The sequence below is a fragment of the Eremomyces bilateralis genome (assembly GCF_010015585.1).
Source record: "Eremomyces bilateralis CBS 781.70 unplaced genomic scaffold P152scaffold_48, whole genome shotgun sequence".
In the NCBI taxonomy this organism is placed as follows: Eukaryota; Fungi; Ascomycota; class Dothideomycetes; order Eremomycetales; family Eremomycetaceae; genus Eremomyces; species Eremomyces bilateralis.
In genome coordinates, this window is record NW_022985114.1 from 17,572 (window position 1) to 44,295 (window position 26,724).

General features: G+C 48.1%; 14 protein-coding genes across 14 annotated transcripts; 8 read left to right on the forward strand and 6 right to left on the reverse strand.

The window, feature by feature from the left end:
- Positions 1-824: 824 nt before the first annotated feature.
- Positions 825-1,715, forward strand: P152DRAFT_463009 (uncharacterized protein). The gene is made up of 2 exons (XM_033680453.1): positions 825-1,185; positions 1,268-1,715. The coding sequence occupies exons 1-2, from the start codon at positions 1,095-1,097 to the stop codon at positions 1,339-1,341; spliced, it is 165 nt and encodes a 54-aa protein (XP_033529582.1). The 5' UTR covers positions 825-1,094; the 3' UTR covers positions 1,342-1,715.
- A 474-nt stretch (positions 1,716-2,189) lies between these two features.
- Positions 2,190-3,473, reverse strand: P152DRAFT_510097 (NAD(P)-binding protein). The gene has a single exon (XM_033682640.1). It carries the CDS (start codon positions 3,309-3,311, stop codon positions 2,313-2,315), a length of 999 nt encoding a protein of 332 aa, XP_033529583.1. The 5' UTR covers positions 3,312-3,473; the 3' UTR covers positions 2,190-2,312.
- Positions 3,474-3,900: 427 nt separating this feature from the next.
- On the forward strand, positions 3,901-5,074 carry P152DRAFT_463011 (putative short chain type dehydrogenase). The gene is made up of 3 exons (XM_033680454.1): positions 3,901-4,376; positions 4,427-4,709; positions 4,764-5,074. Exons 1-3 carry the CDS (start codon positions 4,133-4,135, stop codon positions 4,942-4,944), a joined length of 708 nt encoding a protein of 235 aa, XP_033529584.1. The 5' UTR covers positions 3,901-4,132; the 3' UTR covers positions 4,945-5,074.
- Positions 5,075-6,381: 1,307 nt separating this feature from the next.
- P152DRAFT_260852 (uncharacterized protein) lies at positions 6,382-6,902 on the reverse strand. The gene has a single exon (XM_033674788.1). The coding sequence runs from the start codon at positions 6,735-6,737 to the stop codon at positions 6,468-6,470; it is 270 nt and encodes an 89-aa protein (XP_033529585.1). The 5' UTR covers positions 6,738-6,902; the 3' UTR covers positions 6,382-6,467.
- Positions 6,903-7,820: 918 nt separating this feature from the next.
- Positions 7,821-8,201, forward strand: P152DRAFT_477732 (uncharacterized protein; the record flags this gene model as incomplete). The annotated part of the gene is made up of 1 exon (XM_033681606.1): positions 7,821-8,201. One exon carries the CDS (start codon positions 7,821-7,823, stop codon positions 8,199-8,201), a length of 381 nt encoding a protein of 126 aa, XP_033529586.1.
- Positions 8,202-9,454: 1,253 nt separating this feature from the next.
- Positions 9,455-11,449, forward strand: P152DRAFT_517920 (uncharacterized protein; the record flags this gene model as incomplete). Its single annotated transcript, XM_033683036.1, has 2 exons — positions 9,455-9,509; positions 9,562-11,449. 2 exons carry the CDS (start codon positions 9,455-9,457, stop codon positions 11,205-11,207), a joined length of 1,701 nt encoding a protein of 566 aa, XP_033529587.1. The 3' UTR covers positions 11,208-11,449.
- A 3,881-nt stretch (positions 11,450-15,330) lies between these two features.
- On the forward strand, positions 15,331-17,038 carry P152DRAFT_463015 (uncharacterized protein). Its single transcript, XM_033680455.1, has 3 exons — positions 15,331-15,735; positions 15,792-15,921; positions 15,996-17,038. Exons 1-3 carry the CDS (start codon positions 15,528-15,530, stop codon positions 16,723-16,725), a joined length of 1,068 nt encoding a protein of 355 aa, XP_033529588.1. The 5' UTR covers positions 15,331-15,527; the 3' UTR covers positions 16,726-17,038.
- Positions 17,039-17,268: 230 nt separating this feature from the next.
- P152DRAFT_463016 (uncharacterized protein) lies at positions 17,269-17,612 on the forward strand. Its single transcript, XM_033680456.1, has one exon. The coding sequence runs from the start codon at positions 17,382-17,384 to the stop codon at positions 17,571-17,573; it is 192 nt and encodes a 63-aa protein (XP_033529589.1). The 5' UTR covers positions 17,269-17,381; the 3' UTR covers positions 17,574-17,612.
- Positions 17,613-17,738: 126 nt separating this feature from the next.
- P152DRAFT_499608 (uncharacterized protein) lies at positions 17,739-18,746 on the forward strand (the record flags this gene model as incomplete). The annotated part of the gene is made up of 3 exons (XM_033682299.1): positions 17,739-18,130; positions 18,160-18,190; positions 18,294-18,746. Coding segments are annotated over 3 exons (876 nt in total), but the record flags the coding sequence as incomplete, so codon positions are not given.
- Positions 18,747-19,043: 297 nt separating this feature from the next.
- Positions 19,044-19,673, reverse strand: P152DRAFT_463017 (uncharacterized protein; the record flags this gene model as incomplete). The annotated part of the gene is made up of 1 exon (XM_033680457.1): positions 19,044-19,673. A coding segment is annotated over exon 1 (268 nt), but the record flags the coding sequence as incomplete, so codon positions are not given.
- A 725-nt stretch (positions 19,674-20,398) lies between these two features.
- P152DRAFT_379923 (uncharacterized protein) lies at positions 20,399-20,851 on the reverse strand (the record flags this gene model as incomplete). The annotated part of the gene is made up of 2 exons (XM_033675708.1): positions 20,399-20,490; positions 20,578-20,851. Coding segments are annotated over 2 exons (366 nt in total), but the record flags the coding sequence as incomplete, so codon positions are not given.
- Positions 20,852-21,774: 923 nt separating this feature from the next.
- Positions 21,775-21,984, reverse strand: P152DRAFT_406414 (uncharacterized protein; the record flags this gene model as incomplete). Its single annotated transcript, XM_033676877.1, has 1 exon — positions 21,775-21,984. A coding segment is annotated over one exon (210 nt), but the record flags the coding sequence as incomplete, so codon positions are not given.
- A 500-nt stretch (positions 21,985-22,484) lies between these two features.
- P152DRAFT_453274 (uncharacterized protein) lies at positions 22,485-23,359 on the forward strand (the record flags this gene model as incomplete). The annotated part of the gene is made up of 3 exons (XM_033678352.1): positions 22,485-22,531; positions 22,581-23,188; positions 23,226-23,359. 3 exons carry the CDS (start codon positions 22,485-22,487, stop codon positions 23,357-23,359), a joined length of 789 nt encoding a protein of 262 aa, XP_033529594.1.
- A 1,050-nt stretch (positions 23,360-24,409) lies between these two features.
- P152DRAFT_517924 (uncharacterized protein) lies at positions 24,410-26,358 on the reverse strand (the record flags this gene model as incomplete). The annotated part of the gene is made up of 4 exons (XM_033683037.1): positions 24,410-24,821; positions 25,631-25,850; positions 25,901-25,945; positions 26,247-26,358. The coding sequence occupies 4 exons, from the start codon at positions 26,356-26,358 to the stop codon at positions 24,410-24,412; spliced, it is 789 nt and encodes a 262-aa protein (XP_033529595.1).
- Positions 26,359-26,724: the final 366 nt, after the last annotated feature.

Genomic DNA, 26,724 nt, shown 5'->3' on the forward strand with positions numbered 1-26,724 from the left:
ATCCTTCGTGGTTTGGGCCCTTGACATCCTAGCCAAAAAGACCGGGCGTTTCGCGAAGGAGCTCGACAAAGCACTACCAAGCAGGCACATAAGAAAGCTCTACGACAAGCTATCGAGAGACCAAGCAGCCCTACTAGTACAAGTCAGATCAGGGTACTGCCGCCTTAACAGCTATCTCCACAAGATCGCGGCGGCCGAAAGCAGCGACTGCGAATGCGGAGCAACGGAGAGTGTCCACCACTTCATACTGGAATGCACGAAATGGGAAGAACAGAGACAGAAACTGAAGACAGCGGCTGGAGCCCGAGCAAGAGACCTGGCTTACCTCCTTGGAGCATACGAATCAGAAGCAAAAGACGGCCCGATCAAGCGCTGGTCCCCGAACATAGAGGTAGTTACGGCAACACTACATTTCATCCAGGACACTGGAAGATTAGACCCCGGAACATGATACCCTCCTACACATTCCCTTCCATACCTTCCCTCCCATACCCTCCCTCCCATACCTTCCCTTCTACTAACTATATGGTCTCAATCCTCCGATCCGACGCTGTGCCCGAGTAAGAGCAGCGTCACTCTAGAACAGAACCTAGAGGAACAGAGACGTCCAGCAAACTGACCATCTTATTCCCATACCACAGTTATAATAATTTCCTATGTTAGAAGCCGATAATTAGAGAAGATAGAAGAAGGAGATGGAAAAATGGGGCACAAGGCCACAAGGCACCAACGCATGTAATTAGTCAGCTTAGGTAGTTCCCCACATGGGCCTCGCTGAGAGGCCTGACGGGCGTATGAATCTCTCTCTCTCTCTCTCTCTCCCCAACAACCTCTAGGACGTATTTGCCTACTTGCTTTGGCATCGGTTCAAATTGTCTCGCCTAATAAAAATATACCACATGTCTACCTAAGCTATTCGGTCATCGCACAATCGGTGCTAAGAAATACGAAGCTGACCAACGCAACGTTTTACCCCTCGAATCGACATTCCGCTCTGCCTTCACAAATTGCACAACTCCCTATTACTCTACCCCTGTATTGCTAAATTCGCCGTCTTCAGACTCTGGGATCACTTGAGTTTTAATCATCCTGAGATGAGTGTTTTTCATATTCAACCTGGTATTGTGGATACGGCGATGAATAGGGAGGCCGGTGGGATTAAGGCTACAGGCATTGAATATAATGGTAAGACTAGGGAATCCCCGACCGGTGCTTTGCAAACAAGGCAGAATATCTTATAACAATTGGTGATTTTATGATACCTTAGTTTCCCTGCCGGGCGGGTTTAACGTTTGGCTTGCCAGTCCCGAAGCGCGCTTCCTGAACGGCAAGTTTGTGTAGACGAACTGGGATGTGGATGAGCTTAAGACACAGGTTAAGGAGCTCGAGCCCGGTAGCAGGCTTTCCATTATTGGTCTTGTTGGCTGGCCGTTTGATAGCTCTGGTTTTGAGTTTAAGACTTCGTGGTAGGCTTGGGAGGATGAGGAAGATGGGATGTATTTCTATATATTTTTGGTGGAGAGGTTCTGGGTTGTTTGTTGTTTGATATGGTATAACGGATCAAATTATACCCAGAGTCTACTATGCCTGTCTGATACAGTACCATCGGAGCATCTAAACTTAAGGATAGCCTTTCCAAGCAATATATCTAATATTTGCAGAGCAGTAATGCTCTTTTTTACTAGAATATATAATGCCATTTACGAGTAGCAGACCATAAATACTAGGATCGCATTGTAGACGATACTGTTGTGCTTTGATGGTAGAATTCCTAACATGGAATCTATTGATAACTCCTTCCATAGACCCCAAGGATGGATTAATGGTTAGAAGTCACTATATATAATCAGACTGCCTGAGTATGCAGCTTCTTCGTTGTAATTCTTGAGAGGCATTCTACCCTCGCTATTTCAACGATTATTACCACAGCTATCCATACAAATACTATGCAATACGATGCTCTCATTTGACTATACCCGTACCTCAATAAGACTATCCTAATCTGATGATAAACCTGTTCAAAAAACAACTGCCTCTCATCAAAATACCTTTCTCCCCATCTCAAGCTGTGTTTTCTTATATACTACAGAACCTACTAGTTATACAATTGAATGACTTCAATATCCCAGCCGGTAGGGTTTGGTCGTGCAGAGATTGGCAGACGTGGATATTGTAGATAGCTTATTTGCATCGGTATATAACTAATAAATAAAAATCAATTGTTTCCAGATGTAGCGTCTATTTGTGTAAACAAGATTAATCATATAAAGCCAGGTTATGAATACGCGAATGAGAGGATTTCATTTCCCTTCTCACGCCGAGTCCATTGCAGCTAACATCGCTGGAACTTCCTCCTCCTTCCAAGTAGTCCACACATCCTTCTCCTTGGGTTCCCAACCCAATTCCCGTAACCTGATCGTACGAGTTCTCGCATTACAACCAAGAACAGGAGTCATAGGGCCCAAAATATCCGCGTAGTCGGCTTCAGTAAATGTCTGTACCTTAGGACCCTTGATCTTGCCAGCCTCGAACAGAACTTGGCTAAGCTTTTCTGCAACCTCACGCATTGAGACCTCGGACCCGTTTTCGGCGAAAAAGTATGGATTCTCCAGGATGGCTGCCGGTGCGGACTTCTCAACATATGCCAACATCGTCATATAGGCGCGCGCAAGGTCCTTGACGTGAATGACGCTCCATATATTTCGACCTTCACCCACATGGCCTGCAAACCCATGCTTCAACGTAAAGCGCACCAGAATCGGCAGCACAAAAGAATTGCGCTTATGGACCCGGTCCACCCCATAGACAAGTGCAGGAAGAATGATGGCGATCTTTGCCTTCTCCCCAAACTCATGCGCTGCTTGGACGATTGGGATGTCCACGTGGCGGTGGATGGAAGCGGGCGGCAAGGCGTCGATGTCTCCTGGAACATCGTCGCCGTAGGCTTTACCGTCCTTGTGCATTCCCATTGCACCATCATCGAGCACGCCTGATCCGCTCGTATGAATATAAATACTCGGCAGGCCCGCATGAACACGCTGGCGCACGCCTGACAGTATGGCTTCCACGCTTGGCAAGTCGTCGGATGATGCAGTGTTTATGGTTATTTCATGCAGAGCGGCTTGCTTCGTGAGTAGCTCGAGATCGCTTAAAGTGCCGAGGACGGTTTTTGCCCCGGCCTCCTCGAATATTGATGCTTGCTCTTGCCGCCGTACAAAGACTGTGACTGGATATTTCGCTGCAAGAAGCTGATCGAAGACGTTCTGTCCGACATATCCAGCGCCGACGAGAAAGATGCTTTGAGGTGCCATTGTAAAGGATTGTAGTTGATTGTTTTGCTGAGTTGGTGGAATGTTGACAAGATGAAGTTTCTGAAGCACTTATAAGTACTGTTAAATAGTACTTTTAAATATGAGCCCCTGCCTGAGATGATTGATGGATGACCAAGAAATCTGAGGTCTCTCCACAATGCATGCAGGGGCGGTCCGAACTATACTATAGCTCGCGCATTGAGCCGCAAGAGGAATAACGCCAAACATTTATATCAACTATTTATTCGGCCACGAGAGAAGATTACAAACTTACTCTTTGCTTATTAATTGCCCAGGCTGATAAATGGCTACGAGTAAAATCTAAGTCGCAGCTTTTAATCAATAGTATGTGAATAGTAGTTAGTAATAGGTTACGATTGGGCTAAAGATTGGAAATCGGCCTCGCGGGTGTCTATTACTCAGCGTTTCCGGGTCGAAGGAGATTGCGTGCTTGTGAATGAGATCAAATGTAGGAAGATTGACCCCTGCTTCTTGCGATTGCCTCTCCCGCTTCTGGGCAATATGATCGCACGTACCAACAAACGCCTCGCGACGCCAAGCATTAGATGTCTGTCCCTCACAGTAACGACGGCCATGACGTGGTATGGCATGACAAGAATTAATATAAGCGAGTTATTTACTACTGGAAGTAAGAGTACAGAGGACTATAAGTACGACTATATCCATCAACTCAGCCATGTATAGCATTCAGAAGACTTCATACTCGACAACCCTTATACCTAACTTCTTCGCCCTTTAAGGCACGAGCAAATACGAAACACTCCCAAATAATTTATTATTAGTCTACCTAATATCAAACAATGGCCGCCAAATCCCCTATTGTACTTATCTTCGGTGCGGGCGCCAATGTTGGCATGTCCGTCGCGCGCACCTTTGCGTCCCAGGGCTACAAAGTCGCGCTTGCCGCCCGCTCGCTGAAGGAGGCTGACAGCACCGACGACCAGCTGAACATCCCGAGCGACTTCTCCAACACTGATAGTATACTCAATGCCTTTGACAAGGTAAAGCAGGTATTCGGCATCCCCAGTGTCGTTGTATATAACGGTCAGCCCCCGTCCCCTACCATGCAGTTACCGTTGACTAACGCGTAGCAGCCAGCGCCGCGAGCTTTACCCCCGCCGACGACCCGCTCAGCCTCTCCTTGGCCGACTTGAATCACGTTACGAATATCAACATCTTCAGTGCCTTTGTCGCCGCGCAACAGGCAGTCTTGGGCTTTGCACAGCTTCCAGCGTCAGCTGCGCGCACTTTCATCTACACCGGCAATATCACCAACGTCGCCATCATCCCGAAATTCATGTCCCAGGGCATCGGTAAGTCGGGCGCCGCTCACATGATCTGGGCGGCCGCGGAGGCCTACAAAGATCGTGGATATAAGTAAGCCCTCTATCTACTTCAGGAATTCGCGCGTGAGAGACTAACGACGTAAAGATTCTACTATGCCGACGAACGTAAGGCGGACGGAGCGGCCAGATACCAAATCAGTGGTGATGCACATGCGGAACTCTACTGGGACCTAGCCCACGGCAAGACGCAGGGCCCGTGGATGCAGACTTTCGTCCAGGGTGTGGGATATAAGAAGTTCGACTCCGCATATACGTCTCTCCCGTGAGGCATTACTGGCGTTTGATTGTCGGTTTGGCAGGTTCAGACAGGCCAATGTCCCCGATAGGGCCGTTTTCTCAAGGTACTAGATCATTAATAGCTTATGGGTGGATTAAATAGCTGTACAAAATATCGAAGCTTGTTTTGTGTAGAGTCTCTTATCGACTATTATTAATTATTTAAGATCAAGAGAACTTATGTGACGGAGACTACTCACGATCTAGTCCGTGAGCGATCAATACCTGTTAGGCGTGCAAGTGATGAGGAAGCTGGCAATGTAAACATCCCCAAAAGAGAAGAGAGCCGAGGTAGACGAAACTGTTTGAAGAATGGAAGAGCACGTCGAAGATACGTGAGAAGGAAATGCGGGTGGAAATTAAACGGAACGATTTGGTATGATCAAACGGAATGGCCGCAGTATTTTGCAAAACATAATATTGCACATGCATATAGTTATAATCTGTCACACGGAGGTCACCTGACTTCAGTGTGTGTTGGGTCACATGGTTTGTGTTTGCTCGGAGATGTCTATCTGTCGCACGTGATGTGCTAAAAATGGTTGGGAGTGAGGTGCTGTTGTTACAGCAGCGAAGTTGTTTTTATTGTGTGTTGTGTAAGTTGTGTGTAAGTTGTGTTTTCTAGCTGAATGCCTGGTCCCCCGGCCCTACAGATATACGAGAGTCACGGCAAGATTATTAATGCAGTTTGTAGCCTTGGACTCCTAGAGCTCATGCCTTGGCCTGCGACACTATCTCTATCTCTTCGCGCTGTATTTTAGATACATCCAAAACATCGCTCTTCTCTCTCATACGTGATCTTTGCTTGATTGGAGTATTCTCCACATAATCAATTATGTTATTAGAGAACAAGACAAATAGCTTCATCTATACATTTCCCGCCGCTCCTGAAAAAGCCATACCCTGCGCCTGTGCCATATGGTACCATTCGCCTTCGAATTAGGTCTCGTTTCATATTCTTTAATAAACTTGCGGAAAAAAGAACATTTTTCTGCAGACAGCCCACAACTTGGAAATTCGCTGAGATTAGGGTCGTAATCGATTCTACACACCTTATTCACCTATAATCAACTATTGCAGCCTCCTCAACTATCATGGTTGAAGGGCGCACGAGGGGGAAGGGCCCGCAGGCCAAAGACGCGTCGGGGACGCGTCTCCAGCAGGCGGACTACCCACGACCCAACACCCGCAACGGAGTGGGAGAACAAACTGGACGGATGGATGAGGGACGGATGCTCCAAATCATGGAATATCATATAAAATTCGCGTTGGAGAGCTGCCGTAGATAGGCTAGAGCGGAGTCGCTCTGTAGAGTCCTGGAGGCTCACCTAACGCCCGTTCTCCGGCTTATTCCGGAGCTAGTACAGAGAAAGAGTATAGAAAAGGCGCAGGCGGGAACACCCGCCCGGGACCCAGCGATAGGTCAAATATTAGAGCGTCTTAGACGTATTGAGGCTGGAATCGCGAAAGACCGCGGTCGCTCAGCCGTGGCCCTAACCACCAAGGCACCAACCTAGAGCGAGATCGCCGTAGGAGGGAAGACCAAAGCGGTCGTTGAAGTGCGTCTCTCTGAAATGGCAGGGGCCGTAGAAGAGACGACGGAAGAGAAACTATAGAGAATCAAGAAGGTAATCCTAGACGCGAAAGCGCTTATCCCACACCACAGGGCAGCTAGTAAGATATCTGTCGTGGTTCCCACGACTACCCGACGGGACTGGATTATCGCTACTAGAATCGCTGGGGATGACGGCGTTAAGCTGATCCGTCGCCCGAAACTACTCATAGTAATGGGGATCCCGATTAATATACATATTATAACCGGTGAAAGTGAGGGGAACACCGAATAGGCGAGACAGATGTCGAACTAAAACGCTGTTAAAATTGAACGAGTCTCCTGGCTCTATAAGAAAGAGAAGCTGGCGGCTATCCGGAAGGCTGGATCCTAGACGAAGGGATTAGTTATTGTCGAGGTGGCTAACGATACCGACGTGACGCGGCTTATCAAGGACGGCTTCCTCTATAGCGCCCTATAGCTCCTAGTTAAACTATGGGACGTTACTCTCCGGGCGGTCTAGTGCTTCCGATACTAGAAATGGGGCTACACGCAGTCCGTTTATAACGCGGATAGTGACACCTGTTGGCGCTGCGCAAAACAGCACCCTATAAGTGTTACGGCACGGTAGCTGGATGCACACAACATACACGTAGCCAAAGATATTCTAGATTGAGATGAAGAGTACAAGGTAGCTGTGACAGAGGAATCTTGATGAGGTTCCATCTCTACGCTAGGTTTGATTAGGCTTAGGCTCTCAGCCTATGCCAACCATGGGCCATGCCCATAACAATAAGGGGATATATAATACAAGACCTTCAAGAGGCAAGGTGCGCAGGGTGTAAGAAACCTGGTGTCAAGATCTGATGTCATTACTTAGTCATTCGTTTCCCCGCTTCGGCTATTACTTAGTCATTCGTTTCCCCTCTTCGGCTATTACTTAGTCATGGGTATATCTACCTCGTGTTATGGTCCCAGGCCTGCGGCCTGTTCCCTTGGTTGTGGCTGAAGACGTGGCTGGTGGATTATATCAGAGAAGCAAACAAACATGGTAACACAGCAGTAGGGCATTGGAGAGGAGAGTCGCTATCTCGCGCACAAAGGTGCCGGGAGATTTCTTCTCTCTCTCTCTCTCTTCAGTTTAGATTAATGGAACTTGGTAATCGCAGACCTTGCGCATCCAGACCGTGTCACCTCGTTCTGTATTCTACTTCTTACAGAAATACAAGCATCGCATTGCCTCTGAACAGGTATCCTATTGCTTCCGTGATTGACGACACGCCAAAACGTTCAACACCTGGGCACTTTACCTGGATGACCAGAAGCTGTACGACATATAAATCCTTCGCAGTTGGCCAGCGAGCCACAGAAAACCGCCTCAATGAGGCTACCGTCGCTGTCCAAAGCCAAAACCAAAACCAAAACGTCACAACCCACCAGGTCCGCCACGCCGACGAGGGACACACCCTCGTTAAGCACTCCCAGAAGCGGAAGAGGGCAGGACCTGGGAGGCCCTCAGGAACCACGGTGGCTGCCCGAGCCCCAGGGCAGCAGCGGCTCCAGCTCTCGGCTAGTCAGCCGAACGACTTCATGTTCGGCATTAGTATTCCTACCTTTACGACGCCTACCGGAAAGGACACGACCGGAGAGGACATGACACCTACCGGAAAGGACAATACCCCTAGTGCTCAATAATAGGGACTGGCATCCTCCAATATAACTGCGGTAATGCGAACAACGATAAGGCTAGGGCTACCTTCGACTGGATTGATCCTACCCGGCTTCCTATACTTGCAATTCAGGAACCGATAGTCGCCGAAACTAAGCCAACAGTCACCTATACACCGAAGAACTTTCGCCTAAGTCTGAGACGGTTTGATCGCAGAAGTTACGAGAACCACTTTCATTTATTGCAAAGCTAAAGAAGAAGAGCTATCTACGACGCGTGCGCGATGTCCAAAACTTCGACAGTTGACTTAGTCACGTGACTATCATTCAGGAGACAGGCCACAGGCTTGGAACCATAACAATACCCAGGAGGCTGGTGAGATTTTCCCCCCCGTTTTTGAGATTTTCCCCCCTCAGGAGTACCAAAATCACCACATTTCAACTTCAACGCGAAACAGCTCAACACCAGCTTCGAAATAATATAATTTTTAAATGCTTAGAAAAATACTAAAGCCTGGGTAACTGAGCCTACTATTTTAGATCTCTATATACCCCCTGCGTTGTGGTTTAATTTTGTGCTGAAGTTGGTGAGTTGTATGAAAAAACTACCATAACTTTAATCCTAAATCACGTAACACCACAACTTATTAGGATTAAATTTCGGAGTCTAGGAGCAAGAGGGAGTCCTAAAGAACTCTATCTAAGTTTTGAATTTAAAAATAATGTTGAAAGTGTGGCTATATTGCCTTGTAAATTTCCAAAGCGGCGGTTTTGGTACTTCTGAAGGGGGGAAAATCTCAAAACGGGGGGGAAAATCTCACCAGCCTACCCAGGATTATGTAATTAATGTACAGAATAGGATGACTAAATAAACCTCTGATTCCTGACAATTACAGACAGGCCTGGGGGCCCTGCTGGCGGGCACAGGAATAATTAACCAACCAACCAATCAATCAATCGATATGTAGTTCCCCTTCTTTAACTTTATAATAAATGAAAGTGGTTCTCACAACCTCCGCGGTCAAACTGTCTCACCTATGTCTATATAAACCGCTCTATCCGTACCCAAATCCTAGATCCTTAACCACTAGTTATGAGGTCCCTTCCATATTGCTGATGACACCTACTATCCCCTGCTAAAATCAAGCGATTCTTGATTCAATATCGGATCACCCATATTATTCCCGGCGCCCTTTTATGTTTTGTCACGTCTCTTCTCTTATTTATCGTTAGATCCAGTTATTTGTTCATATAGAAGTGTTGGTACGGGTGTTTGAGCAATGGATTTATTTATAGTCTTTCTCGCCAGTTCTCTCGCCCTCGCTAATGCCGAGTGTATGTGTGAAAATGAATCCTTCGGGCAAAGAGTTAGCTAACCGTAAAACAGTGTCCTATAATGTCTCCAGCTCTATGACCATAACTCCTAGCCCCGAATCATCGTGTTCAGCTAACTGCTCAGTCGGCCCACCTGACCTTACCTCTTGGGTATGGGTGCCGGTTACAATCACTAGGAACATTACTCTGGCCACGGTTATATATATCGTGAACAACCGCACGAACACGACGAAGACCACAACTATAACGAACACGTTACCCGCGGATATTACACCCCCGCCAACCAATGTAGGGGGGACCGTTGTCAATACGTTCACCTACGAAGGGTATAATGGGGTTAATACAACGAAGGTTATCACCTATCCGTCCCTTTGGTGGGACTATAACGAGTCGTATTCCTGGGGGGGGACCCTTAATATATCGTCGACGACATCGGGAGGTCTAAAGGATACCGCCCCAATATGCATTACAGCGCCAGAAGGGGGTACCACCCTAACACTGAAATCTCATCCGCCATACCCAGGGGTAACTGATTATTATACCTGGCTAGAGGACGAAGTTCTTTGGGAAAGCTGTATGTCATCCGCATATGGACCATCTATCTCCGCCTGGCCGGTTGGCTCCGATGCTACTACCTGTTTGCCCGTCTTGTCGACCATCAGACACAAGTATCCTAAATCTGACGACACTCTTGGACTTACGTATACCTTGGTCGAAAAGTGGGAGAGGAATGGACTCGGGTTATATACCGAGCTCTTCCCAGAGCTGGCAACCTATACCGACTGTAATCAGACTGGAGTCCATCCTGTCCAACCTATTCATACCGTCGGCTTCCTAACCGAGACGAGCGTCAGCTTCGACGACTCCATCGAACCAACGCCTCCAGGCAACTCGGAGAATCCCGGTCCTGAGCCTACACCACTGCCGCCAACAGTCCTACCACCCCAACCCGAGCCAACACCCCAGCCTGAACAACCTACACCATCGCTGCAGCCCGAACAACCTACACCATCCCCCCAGCCCGGACAACCCGCCCCATCCCCCCAGCCCCAACAACCCTCTCCCAGCGACGACGTCGGCAGCATCATCGCCTCTCTCCTCAACCCCGGCGGCAACCCAAACCCGCCCGCCAACTCCGTTCCAGCGCAACCCGCCGCAGAACCAGCATCCAACGCCCCCGCGAACCCAGGGAACGACGCCAGGATCCCTCCCGGAGCTGCACCCGCTGCACCCGCTGCACCCGCTGCGCCGGGCGCTGCGGCACCGAGCGATCCGCTGGCGGGGTTCATCATTAGTGCGATTGGTGGAGAGGCGCCGGTAGCTGGAGATACTCCTGGTACTGGATCAGGATCGGGATCTGGACAAGAGAATCCAGGGATCCCAGCCGGCACTGGTAGCGGAAGCGGTACTGGCACTGGAAGTGGCTCTGACAGCGGAAGAGGCACTGGCAGTCGCACTGGTAGCGGCATTGGAAGCGGTACGGGCAGTGGAAACGGTTCTAGCGGCACAAGCGGCGCTCCAGCAGGCGGCGCTAGTTCTACCGGCAGCCCATCCAACGGAACCAGCAATCCTTCAACTTCGCGACCTACGGCACCCTTGACCAAACCGTCGGGTGCAGCGTCGCGGGGCGTGACGATGGGATACGGAACGTGGTCGTTCTCGTTTCTTTCGCTGCTATTTAGAGCGTGGTCGGTGTGAGTGAGGAAGCGGAGGAAAGAGGAGGTATTTTGAGATCTTGTTGATGGAAGTATTATAATACGGGGGATTATTTCGAGCGGGGAACAATTAAAGGGAATGGCGGATAACGTGGTAGAGCATTATATTGAAGTCGTACGCGCTTAGACTGCTCATGATAGAGAGGATTAGAGCTCCGAAATGAATAAATGAATACGAATATGGCCCATATTCATATTCGCTCTTCACGAATATGAATAATATAAATATTATTCATATAAATATGCCCAATATTCATATTCATATTCGTATTCATATTTATTCATATATCTCTCCGGGAATTTGTTGTTCCGGGCCGACCCGTTTCCTCTTCCTATAGTTATATGCTATCGTCTTGCTTATTAATAGACAGATTTCAGTCCAGTTCCTATGCCAGAACATAGGCAGGTGTTTTTTGCGCTGCTTTGAACCGTGCTGCGAATAGCCATGAATTTGGATCCCATATATCCCGTATGTCTAGGTACGGGGCCCTATTCAATTGCAGGTAGAGAGCGATTGAAAGATTGCCTCTCATTCCCAATATCATTTTTATTCAAATTTCTGCGCAAACAACCTCTCAAACGTTAACGCTGTCTAAATCCTCCAAAACCTATTGAATAACTATCAAATTTGCACTGGGAATAAGTTACATGAGTTGACACGTTAATGACGCGTCAAATTATGTACTCGACTATTGGTGATAGAGAATGGCGGTATATCCTGTAGTATTAGAGAGGAGACCCGGTAGGACTAGAGCGTTTCCTCGATAAGCTGAAGATCTGGTAGTTAAGGCGTCTTCGAAACCTGTATTGGTAGGGGAAGCGGAATCACTCTGGATTCCTCCCTAAGGATTGTTATTAAGAGGCTGAAATGCCTGATGACTGGACGATTACTGAGAGTCCGGTTCAGGTGTTGCATTAGGCGTAGCAAGATGACCTAGAGGACTGGATAGGAGCTGTTAGACCTTAGCGCTTGTCTATAGAAGTGGAGATAATAGGCTGTCAAGGTCTTTGGGCTGGATGCCGTTGTGCGCAGGGTCAAGGGAATCATTATCTAGAATAGGAGGAAGTTCCGTATTAAAGCGAGGAACTATAACCTTAAGCTGTTAGATATCCTGGTCTGAAGGAGGAGATAGGGTAGCGTAGAGGACTGGGTCGTACTGAATGGACTCATCGATCCGGACGTCTCGGCTATCGAGGATGCGATTTAGCGAAGGAACCCAGACACGATAGATGTTTAAGGTAGAGTAGCCAGTCAGAAAACCTATATAAGCGCGTTCTTCCATCTTATCCTTCTTTACGTTCTCTTTACGTACGAAAGCCTTAGATCTAATGATCCGGAGATGGGAGAGGTTTGGCTTCCTCTTCGCGATAATTTTAAAGGGTGTAATGAACTTGTTACGAGTAGGGTGCTTGAATAGAGTCCGATTAAGCAGATACTCGGCATGCGCGACAAATTCAGGCCAGAGAGACGTCGGAAGTTTAGACTCGATGCAGATTTTGCGAGCCATAGTTACCATCACCCCCCCAGAACGTTCTATAAAGCCGTTCTGGTTGTGGTACGCGCGAGATCCGCTTTGGGACTTGAGCTAGGTTGCAGGTATCGCACAAGGAGTTGTCCTTGTCTGGCGAGGAGCGGGTGATAATTCTGATACTGTAAGAGTCTCACTGTCGGGAATCTCCAATCGTGAGGCAAACATTGAATTGTTGCTATGAAGGAGGAATCTATCTAAGGTGTGCGAGGCGTTTATCTGTTCTGGTGTTTACAGAGCAAACCTGCAACACATCGTGAGGCCGTAAGGCATCCACATCCCAAGGCCCCAAGGCATCAGACTGAATTCAATCTTCGATCCTTCACAACGGCTCACGTTCTGGACGGCCTACGAAACAGACTGAAGAGACTACCTCAGATGTCCTATCTAAGGTCCGTACTGATCGATATGGTCGGGAGAAAACCTGTGCTCAAATTGCCATAGAGGTTGGAGGGGTGTCAGATATCACCGTCTAGAGAATCCTCCGGTCTTCAGGCTTCAGAAAGACCAAACTAACAAGAAAGCCTAGACTTACAGCCGAAATGAAAGAAGCCCGACTAAGATTTGCGCTTAATCATAAAGACTGGACAATCGAAGATTGGAAGAAGGTTATCTGGTCAGATGAGACCTCAGTTGTCTATGGTTTTCGACGCGGAGGATACCGAGTTTGGCGCCGTCCCGACGAACGATTTAACAAGTCTTGTATCCGTCCACGATGGAAGGGATACTCTGAATTCATGTTTTGGGGTTGTTTCTCGTGGGATCAGAAAGGTCCTTACCATATCTGGAAACCAGAAACGAAGTCTCAACGCAAGGACAATGATAAGACTCTAGATAAGATCAATGCTGAATTAGAGCCAATTATGAAGACTGAGTGGGAGCTGAATACGCCATTTCGTCGGTTGGGTCTTCGGAATAAGCCAGGAAAGAAACCAGCTTGGAAATGGAATGAGAGACACGGAAAACTCGCGAGAAACTCTACAGGCGGGATTGATTGGTTTCTCTATTATTAACAGGTTGTTATCCCGAAGCTAATCCCATTCGCAAAGAAGCTTGAGGATATACGTCCTAATATCTTGATTCAAGAGGATGGAGCGAGTCCTCATCGCTCAACGCATAAGGATAGACTCTATTCCTTAAATCAGGTACGAGCTCTCTTATGGCCAGGGAACTCTCCAGATTTAAACATGATTGAACCATCATGGCCTCATCTCAAACGAGTTACTACGAAGAAAGGAGCTCCTCAGAATCGAGCGCAGGCTGAGAGGGCATGGCTAGAAGCCTGGGATGAGCTTGAGCAAGAACGGATTCAGGCCTGGATAGAGAAGATTCCGAGACATATTCAAAAGATTATAGAATTAGAGGGTGGAAATGAGTATAGAGAAGGGAAACAAGAGAAGATGAGACGATTTCAGAGTCTTAAACCTGAATGGGAAGACATCTAGAGTAGAAATTGGCATAGAATTCAGGAATTCATGATCATTTGCCAAGTCACGCTACTAGGACGCTAGTAGCGCCACAGTGCACAGACCAGGAAAAAGCTTTTGAAAGGCGCCTCCGTATCCACAACGTGTTCCACAAGTCCTTGCTAAGGCTAGTGCCAACGGATCCTTTCCCAAGCCAATAGCAAGACGACATACAACCAGAACCGATCGATGTAGACGGAGAAGATGAGTGGTCACTACAAGAGATTATGGATGACAGAGTGAAACGAGGACGCGGTAGAGGAGGACTATTAAGAAGAGAATTCCTATGTAAATGGGAAGGTTACGCGGAACTAACTTGGGAAGCTGCTTGGTGCGTTGAAGATATAGTAGTATTAGATGATTACGAACGGAAGACAAGGCGAGACATCTTGAACGAACCTCTTAAGCTTAGTTAACCGCCTTCGGGGAGGAGGAGGGTATTGTTATGGTCCTAGGCCTGTAGCCTGAGCCCTTGGGTGTGGCTGATAGCCACTGAGGTGTGGCTGGTGGATTGCATAGGGATTATCAGAAAGCAAACATAGTTACACTGCATTAGGGCAGCAGAGGGGAGAGTCGCTACTTTACGTACAAAGGCGCCAGGAGATTCTCTCTTTCCCTCTCTCTTCAGTTTAGATTAATGGAACTTGGTAATCGCAGATCTTACGCATCCAAACCGTGTCAGACGGCCCCGTTTCCGGCGGTATGGGGCACGAAGAGAGCTATATCGAACAAGATGTGCACGATAGCGGTAGATAGTAGAAACTCCTAGGCCAGTTTCCGTTGCAATAGCTTGTGGTGACCAACCTAGGAGGAAATATCTAATGTATTGAGCGCGTTTCGTGTCTTCTACGCCATGGTGGTTATACTGCAGCTCTAAAGGCTGGCTAAAATTGCGTCAGTAATTTAAACTATATTAGTTCTCTAGGAATATATACATTTTAGACATTTGAGCCCCGAATTCAGCGCGTTGTGGTCATAAAATGGGCGATATCGCGTTTTCTGGTGGAATTGCGGGCGGGATACACACACACTCAAAAAAACGCCAAGCGTTCTCTCACATTTTGTAACCGCCAGCAGCCTAAATTATGAAGGTAAAAGGGTAGGACGCACAAAACACGCTAATTCCGAATGAGAAGCTGACTATTCACAAATTACAACCGACGGATTCACCACGCAAGCGCTATATCTACCTCTTCCCGTCTACTGGCGTCATCTTCGATCTTATTGTCTCCTCTTTTATTTTCTAGGCAGAATTTCAAACCCCAAATATCCTTCCCCATTGGATGAGGGGACACCCACTATAGCAGAATGTACACTGTTCTTTATCTCCTCAGTCTCGCGCAACCCACCCTATCACTATGGCCAAGCGCCTACGACAAGGACACACGCTCCGGCGCGACAGTTGATTCTGATCTCGCCCCGCGCCCGACAGATGCACCGTTACAAAGAAGACAGGGAACCGTGACCGAGCATATTCCCGACAATGTCTGTGGATGGTTTCAGGGGGGCGATTATTGTACGGTATTAGCAATTCTAAGTTAGGGATAACTACTAATCAACATGGATCTACAGCTGACAGTTACACACTCTCCCCCTCCTGCCACTGGAACAGCGACAAGAAAATCGTCGGGGATGATCGCTATACAGACTGTCTTGGGTTTTATGTTGCAACGGCATCCCTTCCCTCCGACTTCCTTACATGGTATACTATATACCCTATTTACCCTATTTACATTGTCTATGCGGAGTATACGGCTAATACTTCGTGTGTGACAGTTCCGACCCCAACAATGCCTACTGCGTATCCTTCGTCTACCCCTCCGGCTATAGCGGCTTTGGCTGTGCTACTCGTGACGCCCCTTTAACCCCGACGATGGAAATGACATGGAGCGGCATGGATACCGCAATCGCCTTTCCCACATATACAGGGAGGAACGGCGCCTCAATAGGCACTCAGCTACCTATGAAGACCACTACCGAAACGGGCCATCTCTCAGGGACTTCTTCAAATGATCCATCTGGCTCTAACTCCAAATCGCCTACCCCAGTTGGCGCCATTGTTGGAGGCGTTATCGGGGGTCTTGCCGTGGTTGGCATCGTTGTAGCCCTCGTAGTATTCATGGTTATTCGCGCCTCCCGACGGAAACGAGACAATCCCCCTGTACCTCCCAATGGCCCACAGCAACCCGTTATTGAACAGCACATACCAGCCCTCAATCCAGAGGACGGCAAAGAGGCTGCTCTTGTCTCATATAGCACGCCCCAGCAAGATGCCACTCCGCCGTTTATACAACAACAGAATCAACCACCACCACCCCATCCTCTTCCCCAACAGCCAGAGCTTCACAGTCAAGCGGTTCCCCCAGGGCTGCACGACCAATATATCTACGAGGCACCGCAGTCAAACGTTGCTCCAGCACAACCATCACAGCCGCAGCAACAGCAACAACAATTCATCGCATCAAGCCTGACTGCTGGGCATGCAAACATTTACGAGGCGCCATAGCACAGGAAATAGCACACTAGTACGGGTGGAGACTGGATATAGCGCGACAGATCAGGATTGCCCAAGAACGGGAGAATACCCGTGCCTTGAATTTTCTCAATGGTGAAGACGTGCAACGGCAGGTCCTTTACCAGGGAGAGCTTATTGAGGTATGAAAGTACATAGCAGTTGTTCCTAGTTTATTGTCAAGCTATGGAAAAAGAGTACTTTTGGCCTGGGGTGGATGCCATAACCGTGCAAGAAGCACCTTCCAACATGCAGTAGCCTAATTTTATATTCCTTGAGATGCACACTCCAGTATACTTGAATCGAACCTGACTTTGAGAAAACTATTCTGAGAATGTTCATCCTGATTGATACAATCAAAGGCTCAGCCACAGACTGTTATGGGTTGAAACCCTTGGTTGGCTCAGGCTGAGAGCCTAGGCCTGATTAGGTTAAGGGCAAATCAGAGTCTAACCTCTCCGATGTAAACAAGAAAGCTTCCCTTTCTTGTTCTCTTCTTTAGCTTAATCTAGAATATCTTTGGCTACGTGTATGTTGTGTACATCCAGCTACCGTGCCGTAACAAGGCTGGGGAGAAGGATGAGCCGAATCCATGGTTAGCGTGCAGTAGATGGCACAAGTATTTAGGCGATTTAGACCGGGAGGATTTAATGGCGTCGGTAGCCAAGCCTGGCGATGGTGGGAAGGATACCGACCCATTAGAGCAAACGGTATGGAAGGCCATGACGGACGTTACCCGGATCAGTCAGGAAACGGTATCGAAAACCGGCATGTTCATCCGGTTAGAAGTCGTTCGGACGGAGGAGTATCAGACGAAATATGTGCCGTTAGAGATCTATTAGGATCCGGATTCCATCGACCGACGAGCACAGCCATAGAGACAGATATTGATGTTTTTTATCCGAACCCAAAAACAGCACGAATGGGAGAGTCCAGCGTATAAGTTCACCTAGGCGCAGATGTAGGCGTTTGTCCGGTTAATAGCGGAGGCCGAGAAAGTATAAGACGAAACGGAGGAGGGAGAAGAGGACCACAACGACGGCGGCGACGACGACGACGACGAACCACGTCTAGACAAGAGCGACGAGTTCCCCACGATGACACCCGTTCAAACAGCATGCTTAGAGTTTTGCATCCAGTTATTGAACCACAAAGTCATGCGGAACGAGTACGAAAGTGCGTTGGTATGCGTCCTAGCTGTACTAGGCGTTAATGGGGACACATGGAGGGATCCAGAGACATATCCACCTATCTTGTCGTCCACTATCAAGTGTGCCCGGTTTATGGTTATCCAGAAAGCTGTGAATATGGCCGGTCCCCTAGAAGAGCCAGATAGATATCGACAAGGGACGGTAATCGATTTCGAGGGTAGTAATAGCGGGTACGAAAGTAGCAACCGGTCCCTATCCCTAGGAGCATCCCTAGGAGCATCCCTAGGAGCATTCCCACCCGAAAGGTCGTCCCAGACATCCCTTAGAACCGCAACATTCCCATAGTCTAGCCCACGCGTTCGGTTCGGCCGATCGAGCCGCCAATCAGACGAGCCGGACTGTTTGGAATAGGTTAACCGGATGATAGATGGGTTCATGGTTCGCGGCAGCAAAAGCCCTATGCAATGGATGTTGAATCTGCGCACGTATAGGCTGAAGATCCATTATAACACGACCGCTCGCGGCCATGTCGAGTGGAACGACGGCGAGACGTTACTGTACAAGGGCACTCAGTTCAGTATGGCCCAGTTCCGCGGTATGGTCCACGGATTACTGTTCGAGACGCGCCAGATTATGGCTGAATTATTATTTTGTACTAACGACGGAGCGGGAGACATGCCCATCGTTCCATGGGAGTTATTACGCGACGACCCGACCAATGGACGCCCCGGATGGAACTTTTTACAGGACCAACGGACCCGATTCCCTGTGAATGGAGAGACATGGCTGTTTGACAGAATTAGCGAGCACGAGGCAATTGAACCCTTCTCCTTCTCCTTCTTTAAGGATCAGTCTAAGTATTGAGGCACAGATATTATCAATCTATACCGCTTGACTCGTCCACCACTCGTCTATTACTCGTGACTATCTCACTCTATGCCCATAACCATCTCGTGACCTTACATTAAGGTTAGGTTGTGATTTTGTGTCTGTCCCTCGTGCGTCCACAAGGACCTTACGGAACTTCGTTCCTCCAGGCAAAGGGCGGCATAAACCTTGAGTTCCTCAAGGCACTGTAGTATCGAATCCACTTGACTCGAACCCTTACAGCGATTAATGTTATAACACGTCGGTTTTCTTTGTAGTTTTCGATATGCCTCGCTCTATTTACGCTCCGCTAGCTAATTCACTTAGTATATATAAGGGTCTCACTGTAGGGAATCTCCAATCGTGAGGCAAACATAAAGGAGGAATCTATCTATGCTTTATTCCTGTCAAACTATATCAAAGTCACGTAGTTGAGCCTCCCAGTCACTGCTATCCAACATCTCCCCGTCCATCAAGCCCAAGACAAAGCACTCGCCAACCAGGGAATAGCATCCCTCCGCATAGCGCAGAACCACTGGAACGCAGCATCCAGGCAAGACACAAACCTGATCGCCTATCTGCGTCCACTTGGGAGTAAGTCCTATGTATCCCGAGCTCGTCATAATGAAGGCCCAATTCTTAGCAGCACCTAGCGTGAACGAGAAGCGGCCTAGTCCCATGTCTCTCGTCTCGTTTCGTTGTGTCTCTGCTTCCCATTCCTAGTAAGCCTTTCCGACATCAGGGTCGTCTTGCTATAGCATGAAAACAACCATCGCTTAAGCGAGGGGCATGCCTAACTATGTAGCAAAGGCGCTAATTTCCTGTAGAAGCAGACTCGATATTTCTTCGTCGAGTGACAAGAACGTACAGAAGCTGATGGCGGGGCTGAAGAATGACGTGTCCTTTGGGTCCAATCGGCCCCCAGTCTTAGGATGTTGGCCAGTAAAGAAGGTTCGAAAGTATGCCTGAAGCTGCGGTATACCCATGGAGTCATATACGTCACTTTGTCCGCTCAATGCTAGCCTTAACCAGTTTATATAGGCATTATCTCGTAGGAGCTCAACGATCTCGATGCGTTCGAACAAGAGTCCTTTAACCATAAGTCTATTCCCTAGAACTGAACACCGAGGCTCTATATCCTTGGCCGCATGATAAAGCCCCTCCTCGAGCCGAGATTGATAATCTATATTAGTCCAGTCGGGCACCCACGATGGCAATTGATTGTCACTACCCAGGGTCGAGACATTCCGTCCGGCTTCCTTAAGAATCGAAAGACTTTTGCTATGACTGATGTACGCGGCCACAAATTTGGTGTATACTTGATGTAAGGGAGTAATATAATTAATATTAAATCCAGGAATGGGCTTCGCGAGGTCAATGTAAGCGTAAATCTTGTCCCGGGCATCTTTCGCAGCAAACACTCGACACAAAGACAGCAGCTCCAAAAGTTCTACTGCCTCTGTCTTCGTGCTTATATTGACCCACAGTAACAATCGAGCATTTACGCATGGGCTGTACATTGCCGCCGTAATTACGTCCTTTATGTCGGGCTTGATCTTAAGCTTCGAAGGCACCGTGATGTTATCCGTCTGTAACACGCGTAGTGTATGGTAGAACGGATTAAAAGATATGCTCTTCGTGCCGCAGATTACGGAAACCTCCTTAGCGAGTACTGCTTCCTGAAGGGTCCAGATACGTGTCCACCAAGGGCGCTTTAACATCTGTGCTACGGCTATCCATCCTCTGTCGAGTAATAATTACGGGGCGCCGCAGTTATTAATAAAGTCTACCGCCGCATCCACGCTTTTCAGGTCATAGTAGGCATTACCAAGCGTTTCAATAAAGACGAGAGCGAGAACACCGTCCTCCTGCGTGCCGCCTATCCAGATGAGAACGTGGTCTGCGTTGCGGTATATGTCGCCCATTAAGCGGACCTGCGCAGCGCGCTCGGAGAGATCCGTCTGGTCGATGCACAGCGCATCTGCCCAAATGACCAATTTCTTCACCATTTGCGAGATGTTGCGCAGCGCGGACTCTAGATTTCGGGTGACATAGAACGTCTGGCCTTGCAATTCCAAGGGCACGGTATCATTTTCGTCCCCCTATATGTATAAGAGCGCAACGTACTTTTCACAATTGTTAAGAGATGTCCTATAAATCGAACACTGTAGAGGTAACGATGTAGAGGAGGCACGCTCGACTATTAGTAGCCTAATCTCTCTTTTCTCGGTCGACAGTTGCTGGTAGATTCCTGCTAGTCCAGCTACTGGATTAATAGGGGATTGCATCTTCGTAGAGCTATGTCGCTTGGCCTTAAAGAGTTAGTACAACGAGAGTCCGCGCATTTGGGGCATCTAAGGGTATCGAAATCTCCTGTAGGCTGTAGCGAGCGCTACAAGCGCACCAGGAACTCTGTCTAAGGTTCGGAAACTTGCTATACAGTGTCAGGGAGTGCAGTAGAATCTCGTTATGGCGATTCCCGGATAACGATAATCCCGGTATAGCGATACAAATATGCCATTCCGATTTTTCCTTATATAAATTTCCCCTGGTGTCATGGGCCCAAACCACGAAGGATTTGGTAAGCTGGTAATGCTGTTGAATTGCTAAAGAGAGAAGGAGAAGATCTCTCTTACTGCGATCTGCTATTTACATCTATGGGCAAACGGTCTACCCATCCCTTCTGCCTTAGGCCGTAAGGCTACAATATACAGACTGGGCAAAGCCTAAGACTATTATAAAAGGTCTCTCCTCCCTTTTAAGGAGGCCGTCTATCTCCTACCCTTAACGCTTCGGAAGCAATGTTTCGGCCCGTCTAAGCTTCGTAGTCATCTAATGCGACAGTATCTTAAACTATTGCGATATCCTCCCACGTCGGGTCTACGTAGCCGGTCCATTAGCACAGGCATTAGCGCTTCAGAGGTCCTCCTCGGCCGCGGCCTCGAACGACTCGGTCTGCCAGGATCTTTTCGAGCTCCTACTCTTTTTCGCTATCTACTAGTATTAGGTCTGGTTAAACATCGTCTTAAACTTGAGTCGGGAAGGGATTATCTGACGTAGGGCGGAGAAGCGACTCGTGGAAAACGTTATAACGTTCCCCTGGTGTGTTAAGCCGATAGGCGCTTCCTCCGATGGCTTCTAAAACCGTAAACCGGTGGTGGAGCGGGCTAAGCTTTTTCTTTCGTAAACGGTCACTCTTCCAGTAGCGGATATCGAGCCAAACTTTATCTCCTACTTAGTATTTCGGGGCTAGTGTAAGGACATAAGCCTCCTGTAGTCATGTGACCCTGTCACATGACTAGAACATAGAGAATTAGTATATATGGTTTCGGGCATCCTGCATAAGCACTCATCGAGGCGAGGCGAGGAGCCAATTCTGAAGTCGCATTTGCAATGACCAACGGCTGGTGTAACTCACATAGCGCAGCCAAGACGGAAACTGTGATCCTGCAACATTTCACTACGATTCCAGTCCATCCAACGCAGGTCAAGAGAAATGCAAGTCATAAGATCCGGCGACTCTCATCTGCCCTGACCTCCTGTAGAGTATACCTTCGAGACCGACTCTGGTGTCTTATGAGGGTATCCACGATCACCCGACCACCAGGATGCCTCGTTTTTCTCTCACCGACTGAAGTTTACAATTGCTATCGTCGCATCACGAAACCAACACAATAAGAAGTCAGCTACTTGCGTGCATGTGGTACTTATTGCCAAATTTGCAGCTAAATCACCATGTCGGAGGCCACACTTGACAAGCCATTCAACGACTTTGTTACTTCGTAGGTCGACAATAATCTTATCATAATGGCTCATTGACTCATCGAATAGCGTGATTCCGCTGTATTCAGGTCCACAGGTCACCGTTCGAATTGGATCGACAAGCCGCGAATACAAGCTCTCAAAAGCTCTCCTCTGCAACCAATCGCCGTACTTCAAAGCCACATTCGAAGGGAACTTTCAAGAGGGGAAAGAGCAGTCTACAACATTGAAGGAGGAGGATGGTATAGTTTCAATTCAGAGCTTTGAATTACTGGTACAATGGTTATATCTTGGGCGAGTCATCTTGGGCGATTCGACACCGACAGATTCAATCACTGCTATTGTCGAATTTGTAAAAATTGCCGACATGTGTGGTGTTACCGGCATGGAGGGCACCATGGCTGAGCAGATTAAAACTATTATCCTCGCAGATCCCGCTCACAGGTACCCCTTGGACTCGAACACTTATTGCCTGAACTCAAACCATATCGTCTCAGCCGCAGGTCTCCCTGACGGACACCCAGTGCGGAAAGTGTTGGCCGCCGCTGTAGCAGGAGAATTCTTCCGAGCGGATAACCATAAGTTCTCCAAGGAGGTCAAAGAGGTCGCAAGCTTCGCGTCTGACCTGTTAGAAGCAATAAGGGATACTCTCAAATCACACAAAATTGGGAGTTATAGTGTGCATGTAACAGATCCTCTGAGTGGCGTAGATAGGTATCTACGTAAAAAAGAAGACGATTGAGAAGGAGGTCATGCAATGTTGTTGTGGGAAGAAGCAAGTACAGTCATCTTCAATAGTCGTAGGACTCCGCGCAGTGCCCGCACCAATCACAGTCCTTATCACATAACGTCCAATCTTGATCAAGCTGCATATTTGTCATTTGCCCGGTGAGACTGTTGATCTTCCAACCCCTTATTGCTCCCATCCCCGCTGACGTTCGGTCTTCTGATCCTATTATCGACGTAGAAACCACTACCGAACCAGTAGCAACATGCCGTACGGCCCTCTGGTGATCCCTCAAGCCCTGTATAGTCCGGAAATGTCTTTTGCATGTGTCGCACTTGAACATGGTATCGTGGGATGGGGAGCGCTGGTGCTGCAGTAAAGCCTTTTCACTGCAAAACTGCTGCGTGCAGAGCGAGCATTTATGTGCGACGGCGGGCGTTTGATTTTTGGCTCCGATATGGCTTCTAAGGGCTTTGCGATCAGGAAACCCCTTTTCACAGATAGGACATCGGTGCTTAACGCTAGCGCTTGTCGTTGAAGGCATCGTTCAGAGGGAGGACGGCGGGTTTGACAGCTGAAATCGTGATATTGCCTAAGGTTAGTGAGCGTAGATGCTTGAGCTTTGAGAATCATTACTGTACCTCACAGCTGTCACAGTGCTAAGCAGGGAGATCTGTATAGTCACAGTCTACATTGGCTAGCTAGTATCGGACCAAACGAAAGATGAAGAAGAGGAAAAGAAGACGGAGAGGAGAGAATCCCTCCTACATAGTGCTTGACTCCTTTGTGTAATCTCGCGTTTGTGGTCAACGGTAGATTTTTCGTGCGCCTTTCACGAGTCCTGCAGCAAGAGCTAATCCTGGTATTCCGGTACCTGCTACAACCTCCAGAGCTCCTCCATCACCTCTATCACCTCATACTCCTCGACGCCGTCGCAGCACCAGGAGTTCGTTTTCGGATACTCTGAAGTCATCACTGAAAGGTGCCCTGCGGACATCTGCCCATCTGTTTTCGGTAAGGACAAAGGACGCCCAGAGAGGGACACACTGTGGTGGGCATCTATTGTCACGAATGCAATTGATTATATTAAGGATTGGTGAAACTGTAGCTGAGACTGCACGAACTGCTGATTTGACACACTCCCTCTGATTGATATCATTAATCCGGCTCATTATCCATAGAGAGCACGACCGGAGACGTAGCTTACACAGTCCCATTTGAGCAGTACGATATGATAATTCATCTGCATAAAAACCTGATTGATGCTGGCACAGCTTTCACGGAGGGCTCTGCTCTTCTGCGTTTCTGTCCGACTCGGATCCGCCGCAATTACCACCATTGTGTTGACTTTGCCCTTGATTGCGCCCATTTCTGCATCAATATCTTCAAGTTGAGAATTGAGGATATGCCCATCGTCATTTGGCTTGAATTCATCCCAGCGTTGTGCTTCGTAATTAACGCATTCAACCACGTATGGGACGATTGCAGGTAGGTTGTTCCCAATCGTCGCTATACCACTGTATTGATTGAATCGTATAATGAGATCGTTGTACTCGCGGCTGATTGTGAGTCCGGCATATGCACTAATGACCACATTTCGGAGGGGTTGGAGATCGGCTATCTAGCCTTGGATTGCAGTCGCTGCGCTGGATGGGAATGAGGTAAAGATTCCGGTGGTTTGAGCCATGTTGATTGATTGGAAATTTACTGAGTGAAATTTGGGAGTAGAAATTTGAAGACCTCATGAAGATGCAATGGAATTGAGGTGAAGAGTGTAGGATCGAAAGCCTGGGGGATCTTGCTTGATAAGGGAGGCCCATGTGAGAGACAAGTAATGAGTCACTTCCCCAGTGATCTTGAGAATGTGAGGTTCGATTGCCTGCCGTGACAAGACTACATAGCGAGGACCCGAATCGTCCTGGCTTCTCCGCAGACATGTAATTATCTTAGAGGTAGGATAGCAACAATTGCTGTGCGCAGTAAAGAGAGCGATTTGATTAGCTTATTGCAATAGCTGGTTCGCTGATTGAACATGGACGGTTTAGAAACTCTTATTGCTAACGAGAGGGAAGCTTCCATCCCAGACATGCTAGCGAACGGTGCATCCCCTTGCTGAGAATCGATTCTAGATAGCAATGGCGAAAATCAACGTCGTCGGATGATTGAATAAGCAGCAGCCAAGAAGCTACTTGCGAAGGGTAAGATATCAATGAAGCAAGATAAGCCTTTCGATCTTCTTCAAGAGTTGGACTTGGAGGCAGGACATGTTCTTATAGCTGAAGAAATCGAGGCAGGCGGCCAGCCAATTGCATGGGAAACATCAAAGCAAACCCCAATCGATTGTACTTTGAAGCGAGCAATATGAGCGTATCCAGTCTTGACGCGTACTTACCCAGTGATGTTGTATTCTAAGCCAACTATTATATTTTGCGGTGCTAGGTCGCCATGGTCGAGAGCGTACGGCGCGCCTTCTAGCTTGGTAAACAGCACTTGGGGAAGGAGACTTCTCTGGTGGATACAGACTTGCTCAGTTATGTCGGGAAGGCGGCCATTGCGTACTCGATAGGTATTGTTATCGATTCTCCTCGAGAAGAAATTTGTGGCTGGTTCCCCTGTAATGCCCAGTAAGCAGTTGATTTCGAAGGGGGGCAGCTAGACATACTGTTCTCTTGGGTACACTCAATGAGAGATATCTGTATCGCGGCAACTTGACCAAGTATTTTATTACGAATAGGCCTTGATGGGTAGCTAGGAGTCCAGCGAAGAGGCGAGCCTTTAATCCACGATAACACCATAAACGAAATCCAACCGAGTTCTCGAAGGTGAAATTAGAACCATGGAATATTGGAGCCCAGAGAAAGCCATTCTCGCGAATCTTTCGAAGTATATCTTGTTTCTCTTGGAGGATGCTTATGATGGCGTCTTGGGAGTTACTCTGTACGTGGATCGGAATGCGTACAGACCAGGCTTCTCCGTTCGAAAAGATCGCTTTGAAGATACGAACTGACCACCATCCAAATAGTGCTCATCCAGTACCGGAATTTCGCCGCCAGTCCGGAAAGTGGAGATAACGATAGAGATGTTTTCCGAGTGGAAATTTTGCAACAAGACAGATGGCATCTTGGCTACCCTGAGAACTTGGATCCCAAATTTGGGATTCTATTTGCCGGCTTCTAAAAATAATTAGGGGTCACTTTCCTTATTGGCTGGGCATTTAATTGGCTGCAGGTCAGCCTCTAACTTGTTTGTGAACAGCATATAACGAAGCCCGTGTATACTGTACTAATTGCGTTATGACTCTACGGATACAGTAGCTGAGCTTAAGCATCATCCCCGCATAAATGCGACAAAGTCTGTAGGGGTCACCAAGGTCGCGGTGCGCCAGTGCTATAGTGACGTGCCAGCTCTTGGCTTGTTCAATTATTTAAAAGTGGCTGGATCTGTGGCTGATGACCAGTCACTTCGCTTGGCAAATAAAATCAAGCT